At 45.2% G+C, this 22,169-nt stretch overlaps 2 protein-coding genes across 6 annotated transcripts in view; one reads left to right on the plus strand and one right to left on the minus strand.

Moving 5' to 3' along the window:
- The window catches only part of LOC106580410 (ceramide transfer protein), a 37,259-nt gene extending 34,345 nt beyond the window's left edge, over positions 1 to 2,914 (minus strand). For 3 of the 5 annotated variants that reach the window (XR_006760905.1, XM_045703205.1, XM_014161434.2), the window contains exons 1-2: positions 1,918 to 2,539; positions 817 to 951 (exon numbers count right to left, since the gene is read on the minus strand). Coding sequence is in view for 4 of the 5 variants with exons in the window: in XM_045703205.1 (XP_045559161.1) it covers positions 817 to 951; positions 1,918 to 2,010 (228 nt within the window). In the remaining variant the exon portion in view is untranslated. Of the gene's footprint in view, positions 1 to 816; positions 952 to 1,917; positions 2,542 to 2,703 lie in introns of those variants that run through there. The other 2 variants (XM_045703203.1, XM_045703204.1) reach the window with 2 other exon arrangements.
- A 4,931-nt stretch (positions 2,915 to 7,845) lies between these two features.
- Positions 7,846 to 17,284, plus strand: LOC106580482 (DNA polymerase kappa). The gene is made up of 11 exons (XM_045703363.1): positions 7,846 to 8,023; positions 8,237 to 8,356; positions 8,929 to 9,109; positions 9,595 to 9,706; positions 10,246 to 10,333; positions 12,290 to 12,469; positions 12,614 to 12,780; positions 12,903 to 12,935; positions 14,496 to 14,592; positions 16,551 to 16,722; positions 16,873 to 17,284. The coding sequence occupies exons 1-11, from the start codon at positions 7,895 to 7,897 to the stop codon at positions 17,181 to 17,183; spliced, it is 1,590 nt and encodes a 529-aa protein (XP_045559319.1). The 5' UTR covers positions 7,846 to 7,894; the 3' UTR covers positions 17,184 to 17,284.
- The last annotated feature ends 4,885 nt before the right edge of the window (positions 17,285 to 22,169 follow it).

Consider the following 22,169-nt stretch of genomic DNA (forward strand, 5'->3'; position numbering starts at 1 on the left):
TTTTGGTGAGATGGATTTTTGGCCTGCCTGGTGACATTACCAGGTGGTAAATGAGTTAATAGACCAATGAGAAAGAGTTCCAAACCTCTCTGCCAATAACAGCTGATTTGTACTTTTCCCCTCCCCACTCAGACCACTCCCAGAGAGCACTAGCAAAATTCTCGCTTGAGAAATTGCTCTTTGCTAAGAAGCTATTTTGGTTTCTTTTTGACCATTTAATTGAAAACAATCACAGTAAGGTATTTAAATTGTTACTTAGTTGTTACCCAGAAATGATATTTAATATTGAGATAAAAACAGCTGCATTGGACCTAAGGGAAGTTACAACAACCCATATTATGGTTTTAATCTGATTTCAGTCATTTAATCCTATTGCACAAACAGCAGTAACACATTTGTTTGGACTCTGTACTGAACCAGCGTATTTCAGAAAGAAAATAGAATGTTTAACCAGAGAGTTGGATTTCAGTTTATCTAACCAACAGGAGGCCTGCCTGAGGAGAATGAAGTGTCAACTGGCTACAAACAGAAGCATGGCACACAAAGGATAACAGTATGTGGCCAGAGATTACAATACAGAATCAGGATTTCAGATGCCTAATAAAGAACAATGCATGTGTGCTTACAACTGGTGCTCCTTGTAGTGTCAGTATGGCCTTGTCTAATAAAATACTGTTCTCTATCCCCTACTGTGAACTAACAGCCTCGTCACCGGTTCATTTCACTTAAACCATTTCAGTGTCTGAACAAACCTTTTTGGCAAAATGTGCCATAATGTTGCTTTCTGAGAGGAAATGAACATTTCCTCTTACTTACAGTGATGATAGCTTTGCTGAGACACAGAGAGCCCCTGCAGCCGTACTCCCGCTCATCCTCTGACTTATAGTAGCTCAGAGTGTTGTTCTTCAACACTACCCACCGGTCCTGCCATCCGTGAATGTAGTTGGTCCACTATCAACAAAACATAAGAGCAGATAGTCAAGCCTACAACTACTAGTGGTGTACTTACAGTAGGACAGGGGTCATGCATTTAGTTTCACACAATCACTATAGATGACAATGATTGGTTCAATTCATTTCCTGATTAATTGAAAGAGAAGTGGGTGTTGCATGTCCCACAAAAGGATGCCATTAATGACCAGGGTTTGACATTAAGGGTCACCCTACTGCTTGAGGCAAGAGAACTGAGCAGTGGAGCAAGTTGAGCCTGCTTTGAGGTTGTCCCATTGGGCATGTGATCAAATTAAATAACAACCAATCTGCAAAGAATTCCAAAACGAATCTTTCTGATTCCTCCCCATGTGTAGATGAAAGGCAGGCAAAATTCCTCCCCATGTGTAGATGAAAGGCAGGCAAAATTCCTCCCCATGTGTAGATGAAAGGCAGGCAAAATTCATCCCCATGTGTAGATGAAAGGCAGGCAAAATTCATCCCCATGTGTAGATGAAAGGCAGGCAAAATTCATCCCCATGTGTAGATGAAAGGCAGGCAAAATTCATCCCCATGTGTAGATGAAAGGCAGGCAAAATATGGCACGTCTGTGTATAAATAGCTCATTTACATTTTGGTCAACTGATCATAATCTTCGAGCAACCCAAAAAATACTGGGCAAGTGCCTTTCAGACTTTAATGTCAATCCCTGATGGCAATTTGGCCCAGGCAGCTTGTTATTAGTAACAGCGGCCGTTTGTTTGTGGTACCTATTAGTGGTTAGTAGTAATAGTAATTTAGATTGAGCAAACATTGTCAATCTGACCCAAACATTGTACACCATAGGGAAGTGTACAATGGGCACATCAAACTTTGAATAAAAGCCAGCAGGTATTTAGTTATTGTAGTTGTATCATAGTGTTTTTTAGAGGATCAAGTCCTAATTATCTATTTGAATAAATATACATTGTTTGTTGTTTGATTTACCTTGCTTAGGACGCCACCGAGTTCAACAGGCTGCCCAGATTCGGGATCCACATCTTCATCTGAGCCCGACGAGTTCGAACTCTTCTCCGACATTTAACAACCAAGTTGTTGGTGGTTACCTAGAGGCTAGCGTTTACCACGAGCAAATTAAAATACACAAATTGATAAGACTTGGCCTAGCTAGTGTTGCCAAATCGGTTAGAGGGCAAACGTTGTAGCAAAACATGAGACAGTATAACTAAGTAAACCACTCCTGATTGTCTCTGGCATGCAATAATTGCATACTTAGCTAACTAACGTAGCGTTAAATCCACAACTTCTTGCGGGCTATGTGTTTCGATAGCAACACGACGTAACGTTTGCTATCTAAAGTTAGCTAGAAGCAAATGCAATGCATTTAGCTAAAGCTAGTTAGCTGGCTAGCAATCCAGTCAAATCGCAGCAGTCAAAATAGTCCTTCCTTCTGCGCCATATACTCTACGATCAAATACACAGGGCAAATCCTTTCAGAGACGGCCTCAGACTCCGACAACTAACAGTACGATAGCTAGCCTCCAGCGAATCTGTAGTGCGCTGTCATGAACGGGACGACCCAAACCTGTTTGCCTCCGCCTGTGGTTGTTCGGTATCATCGCCACTATGCAGAAACTGCGCAAAATATATGATCTCTATATCAAAATCACTTGCTACGATGTGATATTTCATTATTTGAATAAATTAATGGATTCATATCACGTTACGTAGAATGATCATATTAATAAATCAACAAAACTCTTACAGTCTTACCTGTTAAACTTTATGTAGATGGATATGTATTGTCAAGGTTTTGTTTATCAGCGCTGTAGAGAAGGTTGCACTTGCGGCCGCAATTCGGGGCGTTCCTGGATGTTGGGCATTCCTGCATCTTCTTCTTCAGTGAGGTTTAACAGCGGTTGGCATCCAAGTTATGATGCATTGCCACCACCAACTTGACCGGGGTATAAATCCATTATAGTTTGATCCCCAAAACAAAATGGAGAAAAAAATTAGATCAACAATTACCCTACCTTAACCTTATACTCATTAAAACCCACAAATCAAATCAAATTTCAAATGTATTTTTATATAGCCCTTCGTACATCAGCTGATATCTCAAAGTGCTGTACAGAAACCCAGCCTAAAACCCCAAACAGCAAGCAAAGCATGTGAAAGAAGCACGGTGGCTAGGAAAAACTCCCTAGGAAAAACTCCCTAGAAAAGGCCAAAAACCTAGGAAGAAACCTAGAGAGGAACCAGGCTATGAGGGGTGGCCAGTCCTCTTCTGGCTGTGCAGGGTGGATATTATAACAGAACATGGTCAAGAGTTAATGTTAAAATGTTCATAAATGACCAGCATGGTCAAATAATAATAATCATAGTAGTTGTCGAGGGTGCAACAAGCACGTCCGGTGAACAGGTCAGGGTTCCATAGCCGCAGGCAGAACAGTTGAAACTGGAGCAGCAGCACGGCCAGGTGGACTGGGGACAGCAAGGAGTCATCATACCAGGTAGTCCTGAGGCATGGTCCTAGGGCTCAGGTCCTCCGAGAGAAAGACAGAAAGAGAGAAAGAGAGAATTAGAGAGAGCATATTTAAATTCACACAGGACACCGGATAAGACAAGAGAAATACTCCAGATGTAACAGACTGACCCTAGCCCCCGACACATAAACTACTGCAGCATAAATACTGGAGGCTGAGACAGGAGGGATCAGAAGACACTGTGGCCCCATCCGATGATACCCCGGACAGGGCCAAACAGGCAGGATATAACCCCACCCACTTTGCCAAAGCACAGCCCCCACACCACTAGAGGGATGTCTCCAACCACCAACTTACCGTCCTAAGACAAGGCCGAGTATAGCCCACAACGATCTCCGCCATGGCACAACCCAGGGGGCGCCAACCCAGACAGGAAGACTACGTCAGTGACTCAACCCACTCAAGTGACGCACCCCTCCCATGGACGGCATGGAAGAACACCAGTAAGCCAGTGACTCAGCCCCTGTAAAAGGGTTAGAGGCAGAGAATCCCAGTGGAGAGAGGGGAACCGGCAAGGCAGAGACAGCAAGGGCGGTTCGTTGCTCCAGCCTTTCCGTTCACCTTCACACTCCTGGGCCAGACTATACTTAATCATAGGACCTACTGAAGAGATAAGTCTTCAGTAAAGACTTAAAGGTTGAGACTGAGTCTGCGTCTCTCACATTGGTAGGCAGACCATTCCATAAAAATGGAGCTCTATAGGAGAAAGCCCTACCTCCAGCCGTTTGCTTAGAAATTCTAGGGACAATTAGGAGGCCTGCGTCTTGTGACCGTAGCGTACGTGTAGGTATGTACGGCAGGACCAAATCGGAAAGATAGGTAGGAGCAAGCCCATGTAATGCTTTGTGTTAGCAGTAAACTAAGGAGCAGTGGGAGGTAGCACTGGAGTAATATGATAAAAATTTTGGTTCTAGTCAGGATTCTAGCAGCCGTATTTAGCACTAACTGAAGTTTATTTAGTGCTTTATCCGGATAGCCGGAAAGTAGAGCATTGCAGTAGTCCAGCCTAGAAGTAACAAAAGCATGGATTAATTTTTCTGCGTAATTTTTTGGACAGAAAATTTCGGATTTTTGCAATGTTACGTAGATGGAAAAAAGCTGTCCTTGAAACAGTCTTGATATGTTCTTCAAAAGAGAGATCAGGGTCCAGAGTAACGCCGAGGTCCTTCACAGTTTTATTTGAGACGACTGTACAACCATCCAGATTAATTGTCAGATTCAACAGATGATCTCTTTGTTTCTTGGGACCTAGAACAAGCATCTCTGTTTTGTCCGAGTTTAAAAGTAGAAAGTTTGCAGCCATCCACTTCTTTATGTCTGAAACACAGGCTTCTAGCGAGGGCAATTTTGGGGCTTCACCATGTTTCATTGAAATGTACAGCTGTGTGTCGTCCGCATAGCAGTGAAATTTAACATTATGTTTTCGAATGACATCCCCAAGAGGTAAAATATATAGTGAAAACAATAGTGGTCCTAAAACGGAACCTTGAGGAACACCGAAATGTACAATTGATTTGTCAGAGGACAAACCATTCACAGAGACAAACTGATATCTTTCCGACAGATAAGATCTAAACCAGGCCAGAACTTGTCCATGTAGACCAATTTGGGTTTCCAATCTCTCCAAAAGAATGTGGTGATCAATGGTATCAAAAGCGGCACTAAGATCTAGGAGCACGAGGACAGATGCAGAGCCTCGGTCTGACGTCATTAAAAGGTCATTTACCACCTTCACAAGTGCAGTCTCAGTGCTATGATGGGGTCTAAAACCAGACTGAAGCGTTTCGTATACATTGTTTGTCTTCAGGAAGGCAGTGAGTTGCTGTGCAACAGCTTTTTCTAAAATCTTTGAGAGGAATGGAAGATTCGATATAGGCCGAAAGTTTTTTATAATTTCTGGATCAAGATTCGGCTTTTTCAGGAGAGGCTTTATTACTGCCACTTTTAGTGAGCTTGGTACACATCCGGTGGATAGAGAGCCCTATTCCATTATTTTACCCCATCTGGCTCTTTTCCCCAGGCCAACAGGACACCACCACCCAACACACCCTGTAACTCTTCTGAAGTCAAATCTGGCATCCCCAAATACTTCTCTGCCCTGCCACCACAACATCTAATTTCTTTGACCTACGTTCCATCTCTGCTGTACAGTTAATAACCATAGCTATGAACGTTAATCCTATCAGGATCCCTCACCCTGACCCATCTTCCTCTACTTTTTTCAGTGCGTCAGGATATGACACCTTCTGCACTACTCTAACCTTGGTAACCTCAACCTGCCTCTCTCGCACCGGACACTTCTTTCTGATCCCCAGCACCATGGCCACCTCTACAATTAACACATACGCTTATTTCCCCAATACGGCACATTCCTTTTGTTTCATGCCCTTCTGCACACTTCTCACACACTGCTGCCACTCCCTCCTACACATTGCTGCCACATGCCCATAAACTGAACACCTGTAACAACGTAATGGGTTCGGCACAAAACCTTGTACGGGATAACTGAAATATTCTAACATCCCTTTATCGGGCAAAGACTCAACATCAAAACTCAAAACAACAGGCAATGACTCTCACCAGTCATGCCACTCAGTCTGCATCGCACCAAACGACGAGCATCACAAACACGTGGAATCTTCCCCTTCAGCTGGTCCACCTTCACTTTACCGCTACCCCAGTAATCACTCCTTTCAATGGCGCCCTATTCCTAAGAGCAAAGCAATACACCGATCTCGCTCCCTCTGGGCAGAAGAAACATACACAAATACCACAATCACGTGTTACCTTCAATGACTCAGCTGCACCCAACTTCTTTCCCACCCACCCTGAAACCACAAATGGATCCGCCAAAAGGCTAGGATTCACTTTCTCAAAAAATGTCACTCCCACTGGATGAGATTGTTCTTTATCATGTCCATTGATGAAAGGCTCAGGCTCCGAGCTCTTCACCACAGCTTCCACTCCACTTAACTCGCTCATTTCTATTTCACCTCCAGCACTTGACCTGGCATACTCTGCTTGTACTTGCCACCAGTCTTCTTCGCCTCCCCATCTCCCATTTCTATTGCCATCTTCATCAAATTCAACCTCAACCTCTGCTTTCCTCATTCTCTTCGACACCTTCTTCCTCCTTTTCCTCTGTCCTTCATCACAGCTGAAACAGAAGACTGTCTCCTGCAGCATTTTAATTTTTTTTGCACACCAAGCAAGGAGTTTTTGTATGTAGATCAATGAGTTTTGAATTTGGTAAAACATAAAATGAATGGCCTATTTGCTACGTGAGGTTTATTTGATTGAATAGAAGTTTCATAATGCTTAATTTGTCACGAGTGTACTGATATAAAGGTACAATATAAGTAGGACACATGACATCCCTGCAACTTTGAGAAAAAACACTTTATATCAGAGTTATCTCGAGATGGCTATGCATATTCATGACATGAGGCAAGTAGCATAGCATCTCTCCATTGAATACAGCACAGGAGGCTGCTGAGGGAGAAAGGCTCAAATGGAATGGCCGGAACGGAGCAAATGGAATGGCATCAAACACCTGGAAACCATGTATTTGATGTATTTGTTACATTCTATCTACTCCGTTCCAGTCATTACAACGAGAGCGTTCTCCCCAATTAAGGTGACACCAACCTCCTGTGGAATACAGGTGGTTGAAGTCAACAACCCTCATCAAATATTAAAACATGTTGGAAAATAATTAGATCCACAAATCCAAAGAAAGGATAGACGGGAGCTAGACAGCCTGCTGTGCCGCTTTGTGGACAACTACTCCAATTGTTAGGGCGGAGAGACAAGTATCTTGTCTGTATATACATAATCTTTGGTGCGGATGTAGACCATGCATGAATCCCCCCCAATAGAAGTAGAAAGAGAAAGAGTCACATCTGACATCTCAGATGGCACCAGAGACTGAGTGTTGGGGATGAAGCCCTTGTAAAAGGCACCTAGTCCCTCTCTCCAGAAGTACCAGAGTACTGACCAGTCTTTCGCAGGGCAAGCCGTGTTTTCAGAACCGGAGGGAGACAGATTTTCCGCCGAGTTGGGCCTCTCTCTTTACCTCTTCCTCTCTGACTGCACCTCCGGTCCTGCCCCATAATGACATGGCTAGCATGCGGAAGCAAATTCAAAACTCAGGAGTGAAGACCGAAGACAGGAATCATCGGCAAGAAGATACTTATAACGGCGCCAAATTCGGCCAGTACACAAACAAAATATAATTTTGTTTTTGTCATTGATAGTTGGAAACTTGCTTCAAACGTTACTAGCTGTTTAGCATAGTTTTAACCAACTTTTGGTACATATTGTGGTAGCTAGCTTGTTAACTTAGTTACCATAATTATTCTTGCTTGGTTTAACGTTAACTTTATGTATTAAATGCAGGGTCTCACTTGAGGTGAAGGATGGAGACTGGGGGGAACTCCTCCAGTGGGGAGGGCTTCCTCTCCAGAATGGCCCTCAACGACAACAAGGCTGGAATGGAGGGCCTTGACAGGGACAAGATAAACAAGATCATCATGAAGTCCTCCAAGGTACCATGTTGAGAACTTCTGTCTGTGTATCCAAACACCCAAACTAACATTAGACTCTGAGTTAATACCCTAGTTAGCTACCTTACTGTAATGTAATGGCACAGGAACTGACAACCCCACTTGTGTGGAGGCCCAGTGTGTTCTCTTCTCACAGTGTAACATGGCCAGTTACTGGAGGTCATCAGCCTCTGTGTTGACCTTCCTCTCCTACAGGGCTCCAGGTTCTATGAGAACGAGATGAAAAAGGAACAGCAGGTGAACCAGCGCATTGAGAGGATGATGCTGCAGAAAGCACACATCACTGAGCAACAGCTGAGCAAAGCACAAACACAGGTACAGTGCAGGCGGGATCTATACACACGCGGGCCCCCGAGTGGCGCAGCGGACTAAGGCACTGCATCTCAGTGCTAGAGGTGTCACTGCAGACCCTGGTTTGATTCCAGGCTGTATCACAACCGGCTGTGATTGGGAGTACCATAGGGCGGCGCACAATTGGCCCAGCGTCGTTAGGGTTTGGCCGGGGTAGGCTATCATTGTAAACTGACTTACCGAGTTAAATAAAATAAAACACACACACACACACACACACACACATAGGTATTATGTGACCTCTGACACACAGATACAGTAAGTTTATAGCTTCTACAGTATTTTTTATTTTACCTTTATTTAACTAGGCAAGTCAGTTAAGAACAAATTCTTATTTTCAATGACAGCCTAGGAACAGTGGGTTAACTGCCTTGTTCAGGGGCAGAACTACAGATTTTTACCATGTCAGCTCGGGGATTCGATCTTGTCCAACGCTCTAACCACTAGGCTCTAACCACTAGGCTACCTGCCGCCCCCATATATTTAGGTGTTATAATTTGATTGAAGCTCTGTCGCCTCTGAACGTCTTGTTGTAGGTGGAGAAGATGACCTTTGACCTGGAGAGTGTTCGTGACTTGAGCCGTGTCATTGTGCACGTGGACATGGATGCCTTCTACGCTGCGGTGGAGACGAGAGACTGTCCTGACCTGAAGGACAAACCCATGGCCGTGGGCTCGATGAGCATGCTGGTGAGATTCAATACAGGACTGTTAATTTGCTAGCAACGTACACTACATTGCCTAAAGTATGTGGACACATCTTCATATTAGGGAATTCGGCTATTTCAGCCACACCCGTTGCTGACAAGTGCACAAAATCGAGCACACCGCCATGCATTCTCCATAGACAAACATTGGGAGTAGAATGGCCCGTACTGAAGAGCTCGGTGACTTTCAACTTTCAACATAGCACCATCATAGGATGCCACCTTTCCAACAAGTCAGTTCGTAACATTTCTGCCCTGCTAGAGCTGCCCTGGTCAACTTGGCCAGGTCGCAGTTGTAAATGAGAACTTGTTCTCAACTAGCTTACCTGGTTAAATAAAGGTTCAATTAAAATCTAAATAGGGTGCTATCTGGGACTCAGACAATGTGTCCTCTGAGGAAAATGAACACACAGAGTCTCTCTCACCTGCGCTGGCAGTAAGTGAGGTTTTCTGCTCGATGCGGAAGCGCATCTCTCTCACCGCCTCCTCGGCACAGGTCCCAAACACCATCACGTCTCCCCCAGCCCCGTCCCCAGGAACATCCTGCAGAAAGGGGCAGGAGGAGGAGCTGGGGCTGTCCTCAAACAGGACAGGACCCTCTGTCTCCTGTAGGCCATCACCCTGCTCCTCAACTAGAGAGAGAGAGAGAGAGAGAGAAGGTGTGAGATGAGAGATGATTGGATAGGTGAGATGAGACATGATTCACAGCTGTGTGTCCATGTCTCTTATCTTCTGCCCCCCTTGTCACTCGTTATACTTGACATGTGGCAAAAGTGAACTAGATAAGAGAAAGCAAGAAGGAATACACATACATAGTTCTAATCCCTTCTAATTTACTTTCTGTCAGGCAGAAAATGAAGGAAGAATTAGATAAGGCTTATGCTATTAAGCTCTTAATAACCCTCTTTCCTTTTGTTATATCTACCATAGAACTTTTATCTGCCTTTATATCGCATTCGAACTACTTACAATTGACTCTCAAAGTTGCCTTACAAATGACAACATTATCACAGTATGTAACCTATAACTGAAATATGGGTTTAAAAAAGCAATCCAACAGTGTAACAAATGAACATGACACATTTATTACACAGTAATCCACTGTATTTAGACACTGACTCCTGACCTGGGACTGACACGGATGTAGCTGCCATAGGGTCGTTGGTCTGGAGACGGTGGCTACGCAGGGCCTCTGGCCAGACCCTCCTCTGCTCCAGGTGCTCACTGATGTCCAGGTAGGCCTCGTCCAGACTCATGGGAAGGAAGTGAGGGTCATAGTCTGCAAAGATCTCCCGGACCTAGCAGAGGAATAGGATGATTAGTGACCCATATGTCTGTTTGTGGAGGATTTATACATATAGTAAAAGCCTCACTGACCACTGAAACACTGTGAGTGTGTGTGTCAGATCCTTACTTCAGTGCTCACTGCTCTGTATTTGTCAAAGTCGGTTGGAACAATAACCAGGTTTGGGCAAAGCTTCTTCGCGATGAAGCCAGGCATGGCGGCACGGACCCCAAACTTCCTTGCATGGTAGTTGGAAGTTGTCTGAGGAGAGTGGATAAAACAGAAACAAGTTGTAGACACAACCTGGGGCTCAATATGAGATAATTGTTGTAGTGCAATAATGGGCCATCTTTCAGATCCAGTTAGAAGACCATAAACTAGTTCATACATGAAAGAGAACCAGTGTGAGAAAGTTCGCCAGATAGTCATCCTCGCTACCCAGAGGGAGGTCCATAAGTCAACAGGCTTGGCTTTCTTATTTTGACACCACATAACTAGACATTTGGTATCACAAACTATATAATAATAATAATAATAATATATAATTATACATTATTTTGCTTGTCTCCATAGTCTTGCGTGGCCAGCCTTCCAAATCCTGTCTCGCTCAAGAGAAGCCTGGGCTTATACACTACATGGCCAAAAGTATGTGGACACCTACTCGTCAAACATCTCCTTCCAAAATCATGGGCATTAATATGGAGTTGGTCCCCCCTTTGCTGCTATAATAGCCTCCACTCTTCTGGGAAGGCTTTCCACTAGATGTTGGAACATTGCTGTGGGGACTTGGTTACATTCAGCCACAAGAGAATTAGTGAAGTCGGCACTGATGTCAGCGTTCCAATTCATCTCAAAGGTGTTCGATGGGGTAGAGGTCAGAGCTCTGTGCAGGCCAGTCAAGTTCTTCCACACCGATCTCAACAAACCATTTCTGTATGGACTTCACTTTGTGCATGGGGGCATTGTCATGCTAAAACAGGAAAGGGCCTTCCCCAAACTGTTTCCAGAAAGTTGTAAGCACAGAATCGTCTAGAATGTCACTGTATACTGTAGAGTTAACATTTTCCTTCACTGAAACTAAGGGGCCTAGACCAAACCATGAAAAACACCCCCAGACCATTATTACTCCTCCACCAAACTTTCCAGTTGGCACTATGCATTGGGGCAGGTAACGTTCACCTGGCATCAGCCAAACCCAGATTCGTCTGTCGGACTGCCAGATGGTGAAGGGTGATTCAACACTCCAGAGTCCAATGGCTTTACACCACTCCAGCCGACACTTGGCATTGTGCATGGTGATATTAGGCTTGTGTGCGGCTGCTCGGCAAGGGAAACCCATTTCATTAAGCACCCGATGTACAGTTATTGTGCTGACGTTGCTTCCAGAGGCAGTTTGGAACTCGGTAGTGAGAGTTGCAATCGAGGACAGACGATTTACACGCTATGCGCTTCAGCACTCGCCACTCCTGTTCTGTGAGCTTGTGTGGCCTACCACTTCGCGGCTGAGCCGTTGTTGCTCCTAGACGTTTCCACTTCACAATAACATCACTTTTTTTTTAACATTTATTTCATTTCACCTTTATTTAACTAGGCAAGTCGGTTAAGAACAAATTCTTATTTACAATGACGGCCTACACTGGCCAAACCCTCCCCTAACCCGGACGACACTGGGCCAATTGTGCGCCTTCCTATGGGACTCCCAATCACGGCCGGTTGTGATACAGCCCAGTATCGAACCACGGTCTGTAATGACGCCTTAGACCGCTGCGCCACTCGGGAGCCTGAATTCCCTATGAAGTGTCTTTTGGGACAGAGCTGAGGGTTACATAGTTGTGTGAAAATACCTCAGGGAACATTTGATATGTTACTATCCTAGTCTAACTTCATCATCCTATACTGTATGCAGTCACATCAAGCTTGTAACACATTTGCCATGGGTCTTTTATTGATCATTCTTCTAGGCATTGCCCCAAACATGATGCTGGCCAAGGTGTGTAGTGATAAGAACAAACCCAACGGCCAGTACAGACTCCCCTCTAACCGACAGGCTGTCATGGTATTCATACAGGACCTGCCAGTCCGGAAGGTAGGCTGCTATACACCTAACCTCAGCCCCAAACCTAGACAGCCTATTAAGGAATGCTTACTTAAGGAGATTTTTTATGGACCATTTTGCTAGCTGATGGCCTACAAATAAAGATGAGTAAAAGATGGTATTTTGGTGTGCCAGGTATCAGGCATTGGGAAAGTGACAGAGAAGATGCTGGGAGCTCTAGGTATCACCAGCTGTATCCATCTTGGCCAGGAGATGGCGCTGCTGGCCTTGCTTTTCTCTGAGACATCCTGGCACCACTTCCTCGACATCTCCCTGGGCTTGGGCTCCACACACATCGAGAGGTGCTGGCCGGGCAGGCAGAGGGGGTGGGCAGGGTAGAGAGGGGCAACTATACAGTAGATGAATCCTTCAAATGAGTTGAAGTCATCTGACTTGAGTCTGTCTGTTTTGTATTTACTTACAGGGACGGGGAGAGAAAAAGCATGAGCACAGAGAGGTAGTTTGTTTTCCCTTTCTGAGCTCAAAGTATTTGCACAGTGACATGTTTGTTGTTGTTTTGGCTCTGTACTCAAGCACATAGGATTTGAAATGACAGTGACTATGAGGTTAAAGTGCAGACTGTCAGCTTTAATTTGAGGTTATTATATCCATATTGGGTGAACCGTTTAGAAATGACAGAACTTTTTGTACATAGTCTCCCCATTTTAGGGAACCAAAAGTATTTTGACAAATTCACTTATGTGTATTAAAGTAGTCAAAGGTTTAGTATTTTGTTCCATATTCTTACCACGTAATGATTACATCAAGCTTGTGACTTTAAAAACTTGTTGGATGCTGTTGCAGTTTGTTTTTGTTGTGTTTCAGATTATTTTGTGCCGAATAGAAATAAATGGTAAATAATTTGTCATTTTGGAGTCACTTTTATTCTAAATAAGAATAGAATACTTGTTTCTGAACACTTCTACATTAATATTGATGCTACCATGATTATGGATAATAATGAATGAATGGTGAATAACTATGAGTGAGAACGTTTGAGGCCTCTCACCATTACCAATAATGGAGGTTATCCATTTTGGGTGGGTAACTTTCTCACTCATCAATACCTTATCTACCATTCATTTCTATTTGGCACAAAATAATCTAAAACGCAACCAAAACAAACTGTAATTGCATCAAACAAGTTTGTAGAGTCACAAGCTTGATGTAGTTATTGCGTGCTAGGAATATGTAACCAAATGCTCAACTTTTGACTACTTAAATACACAAATTAATTTGGGTTGCCTGGCTACCCAGACTCCTTGCTCCAGCCAAACGCAACGCAACGCCACGCCACGCCTACGGACGTTAGTTTCTTCTCCGCAATGAGTCTGGATCTGAGTACATCCCTGACCTTTCACCGAATGCAAACACATTTGGGGCTGTCTGATTGGTCCAGAAACCGATGGGTTGAGCCCCGAACACACGTGTAAAGTGCCGGTTTCAAAATTCGTCATTGGCTTTGATACTCTGATTGGTTAGAGACAATCTAATTGCTGACTTTGTTTTGTGCAACATCCAATCGACTTCAATGATGGCATTCTCAGACTAAAGTATGTAGCGAACGACAGAGCAGCAGAAGAATTTGGTGTGAGTTGTCAGGCTATAAAATGGGGGGGGGACTATGTACAAAAAGTTCTGTAATTTCTAAACGGTTTACCCAATGTGATCGCCTCATAGTAACCAGACTGATTGCCGCTGTGCAGCGAACATTCATGTAAGCTTGCGAGATCAGGTGGCTTGCTAGGCTACCGATATGGATGAAAATGCCCTCAAATTAAAGCTGACAGTCTGCGCTTTAACCTCATAGTCATTGTTTCAGTTAAAATGCATTTATTTATTTCACATATCCAGACAGAATTACAAAACATTTCACTGTCAAAATACCTTTGGACCTTACTGTATATGTGATTACTGTATATGTGATTACTGTATATGTGAAATAAATAGCTAAATAATGGAACATACTCTACTCTCCCCACATCAACCTGTTTCTCTCTCCTTCATTCTCTGTCAGGACATTTGGAGAGATGAGTGCATTAGAGGAGCAGTTCTCTCTGTGCAGGCAGCTGTGTCAAGACCTGGCTCAGGAGCTGCAGAAGGAGGCTCTCAAGGTACTCCACAGCAGTGGTTTTCAACCCTCTCCTCGGGGACCCCCAGCTGATCAACCCTCTCCTCGGGGACCCCCAGCTGATCAACCCTCTCCTCGGGGACTCCCAGCTGATCAACCATCTCCTCGGTGACCCCCAGCTGATCAACCCTCTCCTCGGGGACCCCCAGCTGATCAACCCTCTCCTCGGGGACCCCCAGCTGATCAACCCTCTCCTCGGGGACCCCCAGCTGATCAACCCTCTCCTCGGGGACCCCCAGCTGATCAACCATCTCCTCGGGGACCCCCAGCTGATCAACCCTCTCCTCGGGGACCCCCAGCTGATCAACCCTCTCCTCGGGGACCCCCAGCTGATCAACCCTCTCCTCGGGGACCCCCAGCTGATCAACCCTCTCCTCGGGGACCCCCAGCTGATCAACTCTCTCCTCGGTGACCCCCAGCTGATCAACCCTCTCCTCGGGGACCCCCAGCTGATCAACTCTCTCCTCGGGGACCCCCAGCTGATCAACCCTCTCCTCGGGGACTCCCAGCTGATCAACCCTCTCCTCGGGGACCCCCAGCTGATCAACCCTCTCCTCGGGGACCCCCAGCTGATCAACCCTCTCCTCGGGGACCCCCAGCTGATCAACCATCTCCTCGGGGACCCCCAGCTGATCAACCCTCTCCTCGGGGACCCCCAGCTGATCAACCCTCTCCTCGGGGACCCCCAGCTGATCAACCCTCTCCTCGGGGACCCCCAGCTGATCAACCCTCTCCTCGGGGACCCCCAGCTGATCAACTCTCTCCTCGGTGACCCCCAGCTGATCAACCCTCTCCTCGGGGACCCCCAGCTGATCAACTCTCTCCTCGGTGACCCCCAGCTGATCAACCCTCTCCTCGGTGACCCCCAGCTGATCAACCATCTCCTCGGTGACCCCCAGCTGATCAACCCTCTCCTCGGGGACCCCCAGCTGATCAACCCTCTCCTCGGTGACCCCCAGCTGATCAACCCTCTCCTCGGGGACCCCCAGCTGATCAACCATCTCCTCGGTGACCCCCAGCTGATCAACCCTCTCCTCGGGGACCCCCAGCTGATCAACCCTCTCCTCGGTGATCCCCCAGCTGATCAACCCTCTCCTCGGTGACCCCCCCAGACGTTTCACAATTTTGTTGTAGCCCTGAACTAGCTCACCTGCTTCACCTTTTCAGAGGCTTGATGATTAGTTGACAAGTTGAATCAAAAGAAAAGTACAGGTCGGTTCATTACAGTACACTTTTAGTAATAGTATAGGCCATTATTAGAATAGAGTGCAGTTGTGTAGCACATTTCTTCTCCTCGCTTAGAGTATATTTTCTTAAACACAAATTCACTTGGATTCATAGTAAAAATGTTGAAATCAAACAATGATTCCATAGTATTTGGCTTTTTGTGGCTATTATGTGATACAAAACCGTTCGCCAGTACATGGAACTGTGTCATGGCCGGTGTTAGTATTCAGCACCATTGTGAACAGCCATTGTCTGAGAGAGCAGAAAAGTGTTCTTGAACAGAAAGGATATTTCCTCTGAGAGGGTATTTTGGGGTCGTAGAACATCACAGTACCAGTGTTGGATCCCAGAATCAATCTGTCTCTAAGAAGCATCTCACACAATTACTAGAGCGTTTGTTCCCCTCCCAATCGATAGAGAGAGCTGCCTTGGCACGGCCATCACTCCCTGGCTGAGCCTTAATGTTCTTTTGATACCTGGAGGAAATAGAGAGCCATTATGGAGAATACCAGGGACCAGTGTGATCCTCAGCCTGCCTGGGGAATAGGCTGCTTGGGGATGATCATCACGCTCTTAGGAAAATGTCTTTGACCCTTCTTCACTTAGTGTCATCAATCAGTCAAATCAATGTCTGTTTTGTCCTTTTGACTCCATCCCCAGGTTCAACCAGATGTATCCTGTAATTCACCATGTCAGTGCTCTGTTTTCTTCCAGGGCAAGACAGTGACGTTGAAGCTGAAAAATGTCAACTTTGAGGTGAAAACCAGAGCGTGGACATTGCCGTGTGCCGTTGCTGCGAGTGACAAGCTTTTTGCTGTCGCTAAGGACTTGCTGACGACTGAGATCGACAACGTCAGCCCCCAGCCACTGAGACTGAGGCTCATGGGTAATCTTAACTTACCTTCTCTCACTGGTTTAAATGGAATATACCATTGGGGAAAAAATACTTAACATCACCTTTCATGTATGTTGTATATATCAATAATATATGAAGTACCTTCTACTGATTCTGTTATTAACCCTTGCGTGTCTGCAGGCATTCGAGTTTCCAGCTTTGTCAGCGCTGACGACAAGAAACCCCTGCAGAAGAGCATTGTGGGATTCCTCCAGCAAGGCAGGGCTGACTCCAGTAGCCCCACACAGATCTCCTCCCACAAGCCCGTGAAAGAGCATCAACCTAAGCCTCCAGGCCAGACCCAGCCCTTTCCCTGCCCTTCCCTGGTACAGCAGAGCCAGGGGCAGGAGGATCACCCCTGGGTACCCAGCTGGGGAGGTGGGGAGGACTGGGGAGCAGCAGCAGTCCTTCTTCCAGAGAGCTTGCGCCCAGAGGCTGCGGCTGCAAGCTGAGAGAGAGGACCCACCAGAGGATGGAAAGTGGAACGTCTTAGAGACCAGACTGGGCCCAGCCTCATCAGCCACCAAGCCCAAACAGACACCCATTCAGAAGAATCCAAATACATCAGCAGAGACACACTTCTCTATGAGTGCATTGACAGCTTTGACAACATGACACATGCACCTACAGCCAAATGCACAGAGGCCCATGTGTCTACTTCATTGTGCTGGTCCACAGAGCCAGGGACAGACAGTCTGACCTGCCCTGTGTGCTTCAGGGAGGTGAACACCACAGACCTGATAGTCTTCAACAGACATGTTGACCAGTGTCTCAGTGGGGTTCCTATGGAGCACAACATTCACACAGACACAGAACTAGAGAGAGGCTCCAGTGTCTGTGAGGAGGAGGTGGAGAAAGAGAGGGAAGAGGAGATTGAGAAAGAGATAGCTGAAGGGGAAAGGAGGAGGGAGGAGGGGTTGATGGAGAAAGGTAGGGACCCACTCAGTAGGTGCATGTTGGACTCATTGGGCCTTCGATTGGACTCTAGTGCAGGTGATCATAAAGGACTACTTCTGTATGAGACTAGTACAACTAATATTTCACTAAACGCTGTGGGCCTGAACCCTGTCTGCCTTAACACTTGTCCAAATGGAGGTGTGTCTATACCTAGAGTTACAGACCCTAACATCCTGAAGGGTTCATCTCAAAGTGACCCTCGTGTTCGTCCGTTGTCCACAGGTGGCCCTCGGCCAATGACTACGCCCAAGGTTGAGTCACATGACCCCAGAGAACCCGCCCTCACCTGCCCAGTGTGTCAGGTGACACAGGACACCGATAACCTCACCCTCTTTAACCGACACGTTGACCTCTGTCTAAACCAGGAGGTCTTGCATGAGCTTGAAGGACTGGCGTCTGTGGACCACACCACCCACAATGCAACGCCTGCTGCCCACAAAGGTCAGTGTTTCAGAGATGTTTTATTTAATGATTGATTACACATTACATGTCACCATGGGGCACCGTGTGCGGATCGATGAGGGGAGAAAAAAAAAAATCAATCCATGTTAGAACAACAAAATGCGGAAAAAGCCAAGCTAATGGGGATCCTAATAAAATACCAAATTGTCGTTAAAATAGACCAAGAACTTTCCCACCCTGTTTTCAATGCGCTTACAATGTCAGTCCCATCCCCAGTGTTTACATGGGTCCTGTTTCTGCCTGTTTTTACTCAATATGTAATCCAGGAGATTGTAAATTCAGGTTGAGTATATTTTCTTCCAAGAAAGAGTAAAACTGACCTGGTCTAAGGGTGAAACTAGAATAATTTGTTTGGCCACTGTGAGGCCAGTCTGTCTGTCTCAGTGACATGGTATTGTGGGGGCTGTGTATTGATTTCCTTTGAGAGAGAGAAGACATCTCATTTCACACTGTGGGGCCTCCCCTGCCCTGCTCACTGCCACTGGTAAATAACTTCTTCACCCATTCAACCCTGACAATGGAAAGAAAGTCTCTTCCAGTTTCCTCTTATCTAACTTGCCTGTGAGGTTGCAGTCTTTATAGCTTTGGAAAAAACACAAATGACTAAATTGCTTGTCGAACATAGACAGTTGTCATTCTTTTTTTCCTAATGGCTTTTTCTGTTTCCCTCCACAGAGCGAGAGCAGCCCCTGCGGAGAGCGCCACAGAAAGGCAAGAGCAAAAGGTGAGTCTAGCTACATCTTCTTAGACATATCTCTGACTCAGGATGTATATATCAGAGTCACTCAGAGAGGAGAGAGAATTGATTAGATGTACCCATGGTTACTGACTCATGGTGTTAGGGACACCCTAGCTTTGAATTTATTCATTTTTTTAAATGTTACTAGGCAAGACAGTTAAGAACAAATTCTTATTTTCAATGACAGCCTAGGAACAGTGGGTTAATTGCCTTGTTCAGGGGCAGAACGACAGATAAGAGCGTCTGCTAAATGACGTAAATGTACAATTTGTACCTTGTCAGCTCGGGGATTCGAACTTGCAACCTTTCGGTTACTAGCCCAACGCTCTAACCACTAGGCTTCCCTGCCGCCCCAATTAACGTTGTCAATTGACTTGAAAGTCAGCACATTCACAATGGACTTAATTAAACACAAATGTTGTGTGGTAGATTAAAACATTGACCAGAAGTTGACAAGGTTTCAGATACTGGTGAAGACAGTGAGAATTGTGCAGTAAGATGTGCTGTGTTTCGTTCTGGCTACTTTTCCAGGAGAGGCTCGTCTCCCCCGCCCTCATCTAAGAAGGCCAAAGCCCTGGGCCCAGCTCGGAACACCATCGACAAGTTCTTTAGGTGACGCACCTTAGGTGACAACACACACGAAGACCCAGAGGATGGCATCTTATTCTCAGATGGTGATGAAGACTGACTGTTACCTGGATCTCAGGTGAATGGAGTGCTGGTGACCTCACTAGAAACCATACCTACCTACCTAGTACTTCTTGGATTGCTGAGCATTTGGATTGCTTACTCAAGCATTGAAGATGCACTTTCTTCTTTCTATGTTAGTTTATGTATTTTGTTCATTCTTTAATGTCATAATGGTCATAAAAAAATTGCTTGATTTATTTATTGTACTGCTATACTTGATCATGTACTAGCTGCTGCTAAATGAGGGGACTGTGTTTTTGCATCTTGTGTTTTGCACCATTTTAGATGTAAAGAAGAAGGTGTACGATGGATGTGAAGAATAGTGGTTAGAATAACTAAACAGTATAAGATAAAAAAAATTAAATACACTGAACAAAATATAAATGGGCACAAAATTGTTTACATCCCTGTTACTGAGCATTTCTCCCTTGCCAAAATAATCCATCCACCTGACAAGTGTGGCATATCAAGAAGCTGATTAAACAGCATGATCATTACACAGGTGCGCATGTGCTGGGGACAACAAAGGCCACTCTAAAATGTGCAGTTGTGTCACACAACACAATGCCACTGACATCTCAAGTTTTGAGGGAGCGTGCAATTGGCATGCTGACCACAGGAATGTCCACCAGAGCTGTTGCCAGATAATTAAATGTACATTTTTCTACCATAAGCCGCCTCCAATGTCATTTTAGGGAATTTGGCAGTGCATCACAACCGCAGACCAGGTGCAACCACGCCAGCCGAGGCCCTCCACATCGGGCTTCTTCACCTGCGGGATCATCTGAGATCAGCCATCTGGACAGCTGATTAAACTGTGGGTTTGCACAACCAAAATATTTCTGCACAAACTGTCTCAGGGTAGCTCATCTGCGTGCTCATCGTCTTCACTAGGGTCTTGATCTGACTGCAGTTCGGCATCGGAACCGACTTCATTTGGGGAAAATGCTCATCTTCGATGGCCATTGGCACGCTGGAGAAGTGTGCTCTTCCCAGATTAATCATGGTTTCAACTGTACCGGGCAGATGGCAAACAGCGTGTATGGCATCGTGTGGGCGAGCGGTTTGCTTATGTCAACATTGTGAACGGAGTGCCCCATGGTGGGGTTATGGTATGGGCAGGAATAAGCTACGGATAATGAACACAATTGCATTTTATTGGTGGCAATTTCAATACACAGAGATACCGTAATGAGATCCTGAGGCCCATTATTGGGCCATTTATCCACCGCTATCACCTCATGTTTCAGCATGATAATGCACTGCTCCATGTCGCAAGGATCTGTACACAATTCCTGGAAGCTGAAAATGTCCCAGTTCTTCATGGCCTGCATACTCTCCAGACATGTCACCCATTGAGCATGTTGGGGATGCTCTAGATCGACGTATACGACAGCGTGTTCCAGTTCCCGCCAATATCGAGCAACTTCAAGCAACATTGAAGAGGAGTGGGACAGCAGCCTGATCAACTCTATGTGAAGGAAATGTCACGCTGCATGAGGCAAATGGTGGTCACACCAGATACTGACTGATTTTCTGATCCATGCCCTTACCTTTTTTTTTTTTTAAGGTATCTGTCACCAACAGATGCATATCTGTATTCCCAGTCATGTGAAATCCATAGATTAGGGCCTAATTTATTTATTTATTTATTTAAATTGACTGATTTCCTTATATGAACGGTAACTCATTAAAATCTTTGAAATTGTTGCATGTTAAGTTTAGATTTTTGTTCAGTGTATTATAGTTTTGCATAAGGAAACTTAAATATCTAAATCGTTTAAGATTATATTGAAATGTGCATTTAGTATTTAAGATTGTTTCCACAAGAATATTGCTGAAAGTTACCACCATATTGACATTTGCTGAATGAACTGAGTTGGCAATCAATTATTCTCCTTGTTAAACTTTGTAAAGTCTCTGTCAATGTTGATGAGTATTTCATGTGTGCAGTATAAATCCATTTAAACACACCTAAGGCCTCAACTACTTTCGAAGTTTTGATTGGAGCTTAGATTCACAATAATAGTATACTGTACATATAGGAGCTGAATAGTCAAATAGACATGAATGACTAGAGTCAGTCATAAATCTGCACTCATACAGCTCACTACTCCAGGCTTAGAGTGTAGATGAGGCAGAGTCAGTCATAAATCTGCACTCATACAGCTCACTACTCCAGGCTTAGAGTGTAGATGAGGCAGAGTCAGTCATACATCTGCACTCATACAGCTCACTACTCCAGGCTTAGAGTGTAGATGAGGCAGAGTCAGTCATAAATCTGCACTCATACAGCTCACTACTCCAGGCTTAGAGTGTAGATGAGGCAGAGTCAGTCATACATCTGCACTCATACAGCTCACTACTCCAGGCTTAGAGTGTAGATGAGGCAGAGTCAGTCATACATCTGCACTCATACAGCTCACTACTCCAGGCTTAGAGTGTAGATGAGGCAGAGTCAGTCATACATCTGCACTCATACAGCTCACTACTCCAGGCTTATGTAGATGAGGCAGAGTCAGTCATAAATCTGCACTCATACAGCTCACTACTCCAGGCTTAGAGTGTAGATGAGGCAGAGTCAGTCATA

The sequence above is a fragment of the Salmo salar genome, chromosome ssa20, assembly GCF_905237065.1.
Source record: "Salmo salar chromosome ssa20, Ssal_v3.1, whole genome shotgun sequence".
Taxonomy (NCBI): domain Eukaryota; kingdom Metazoa; phylum Chordata; class Actinopteri; order Salmoniformes; family Salmonidae; genus Salmo; species Salmo salar.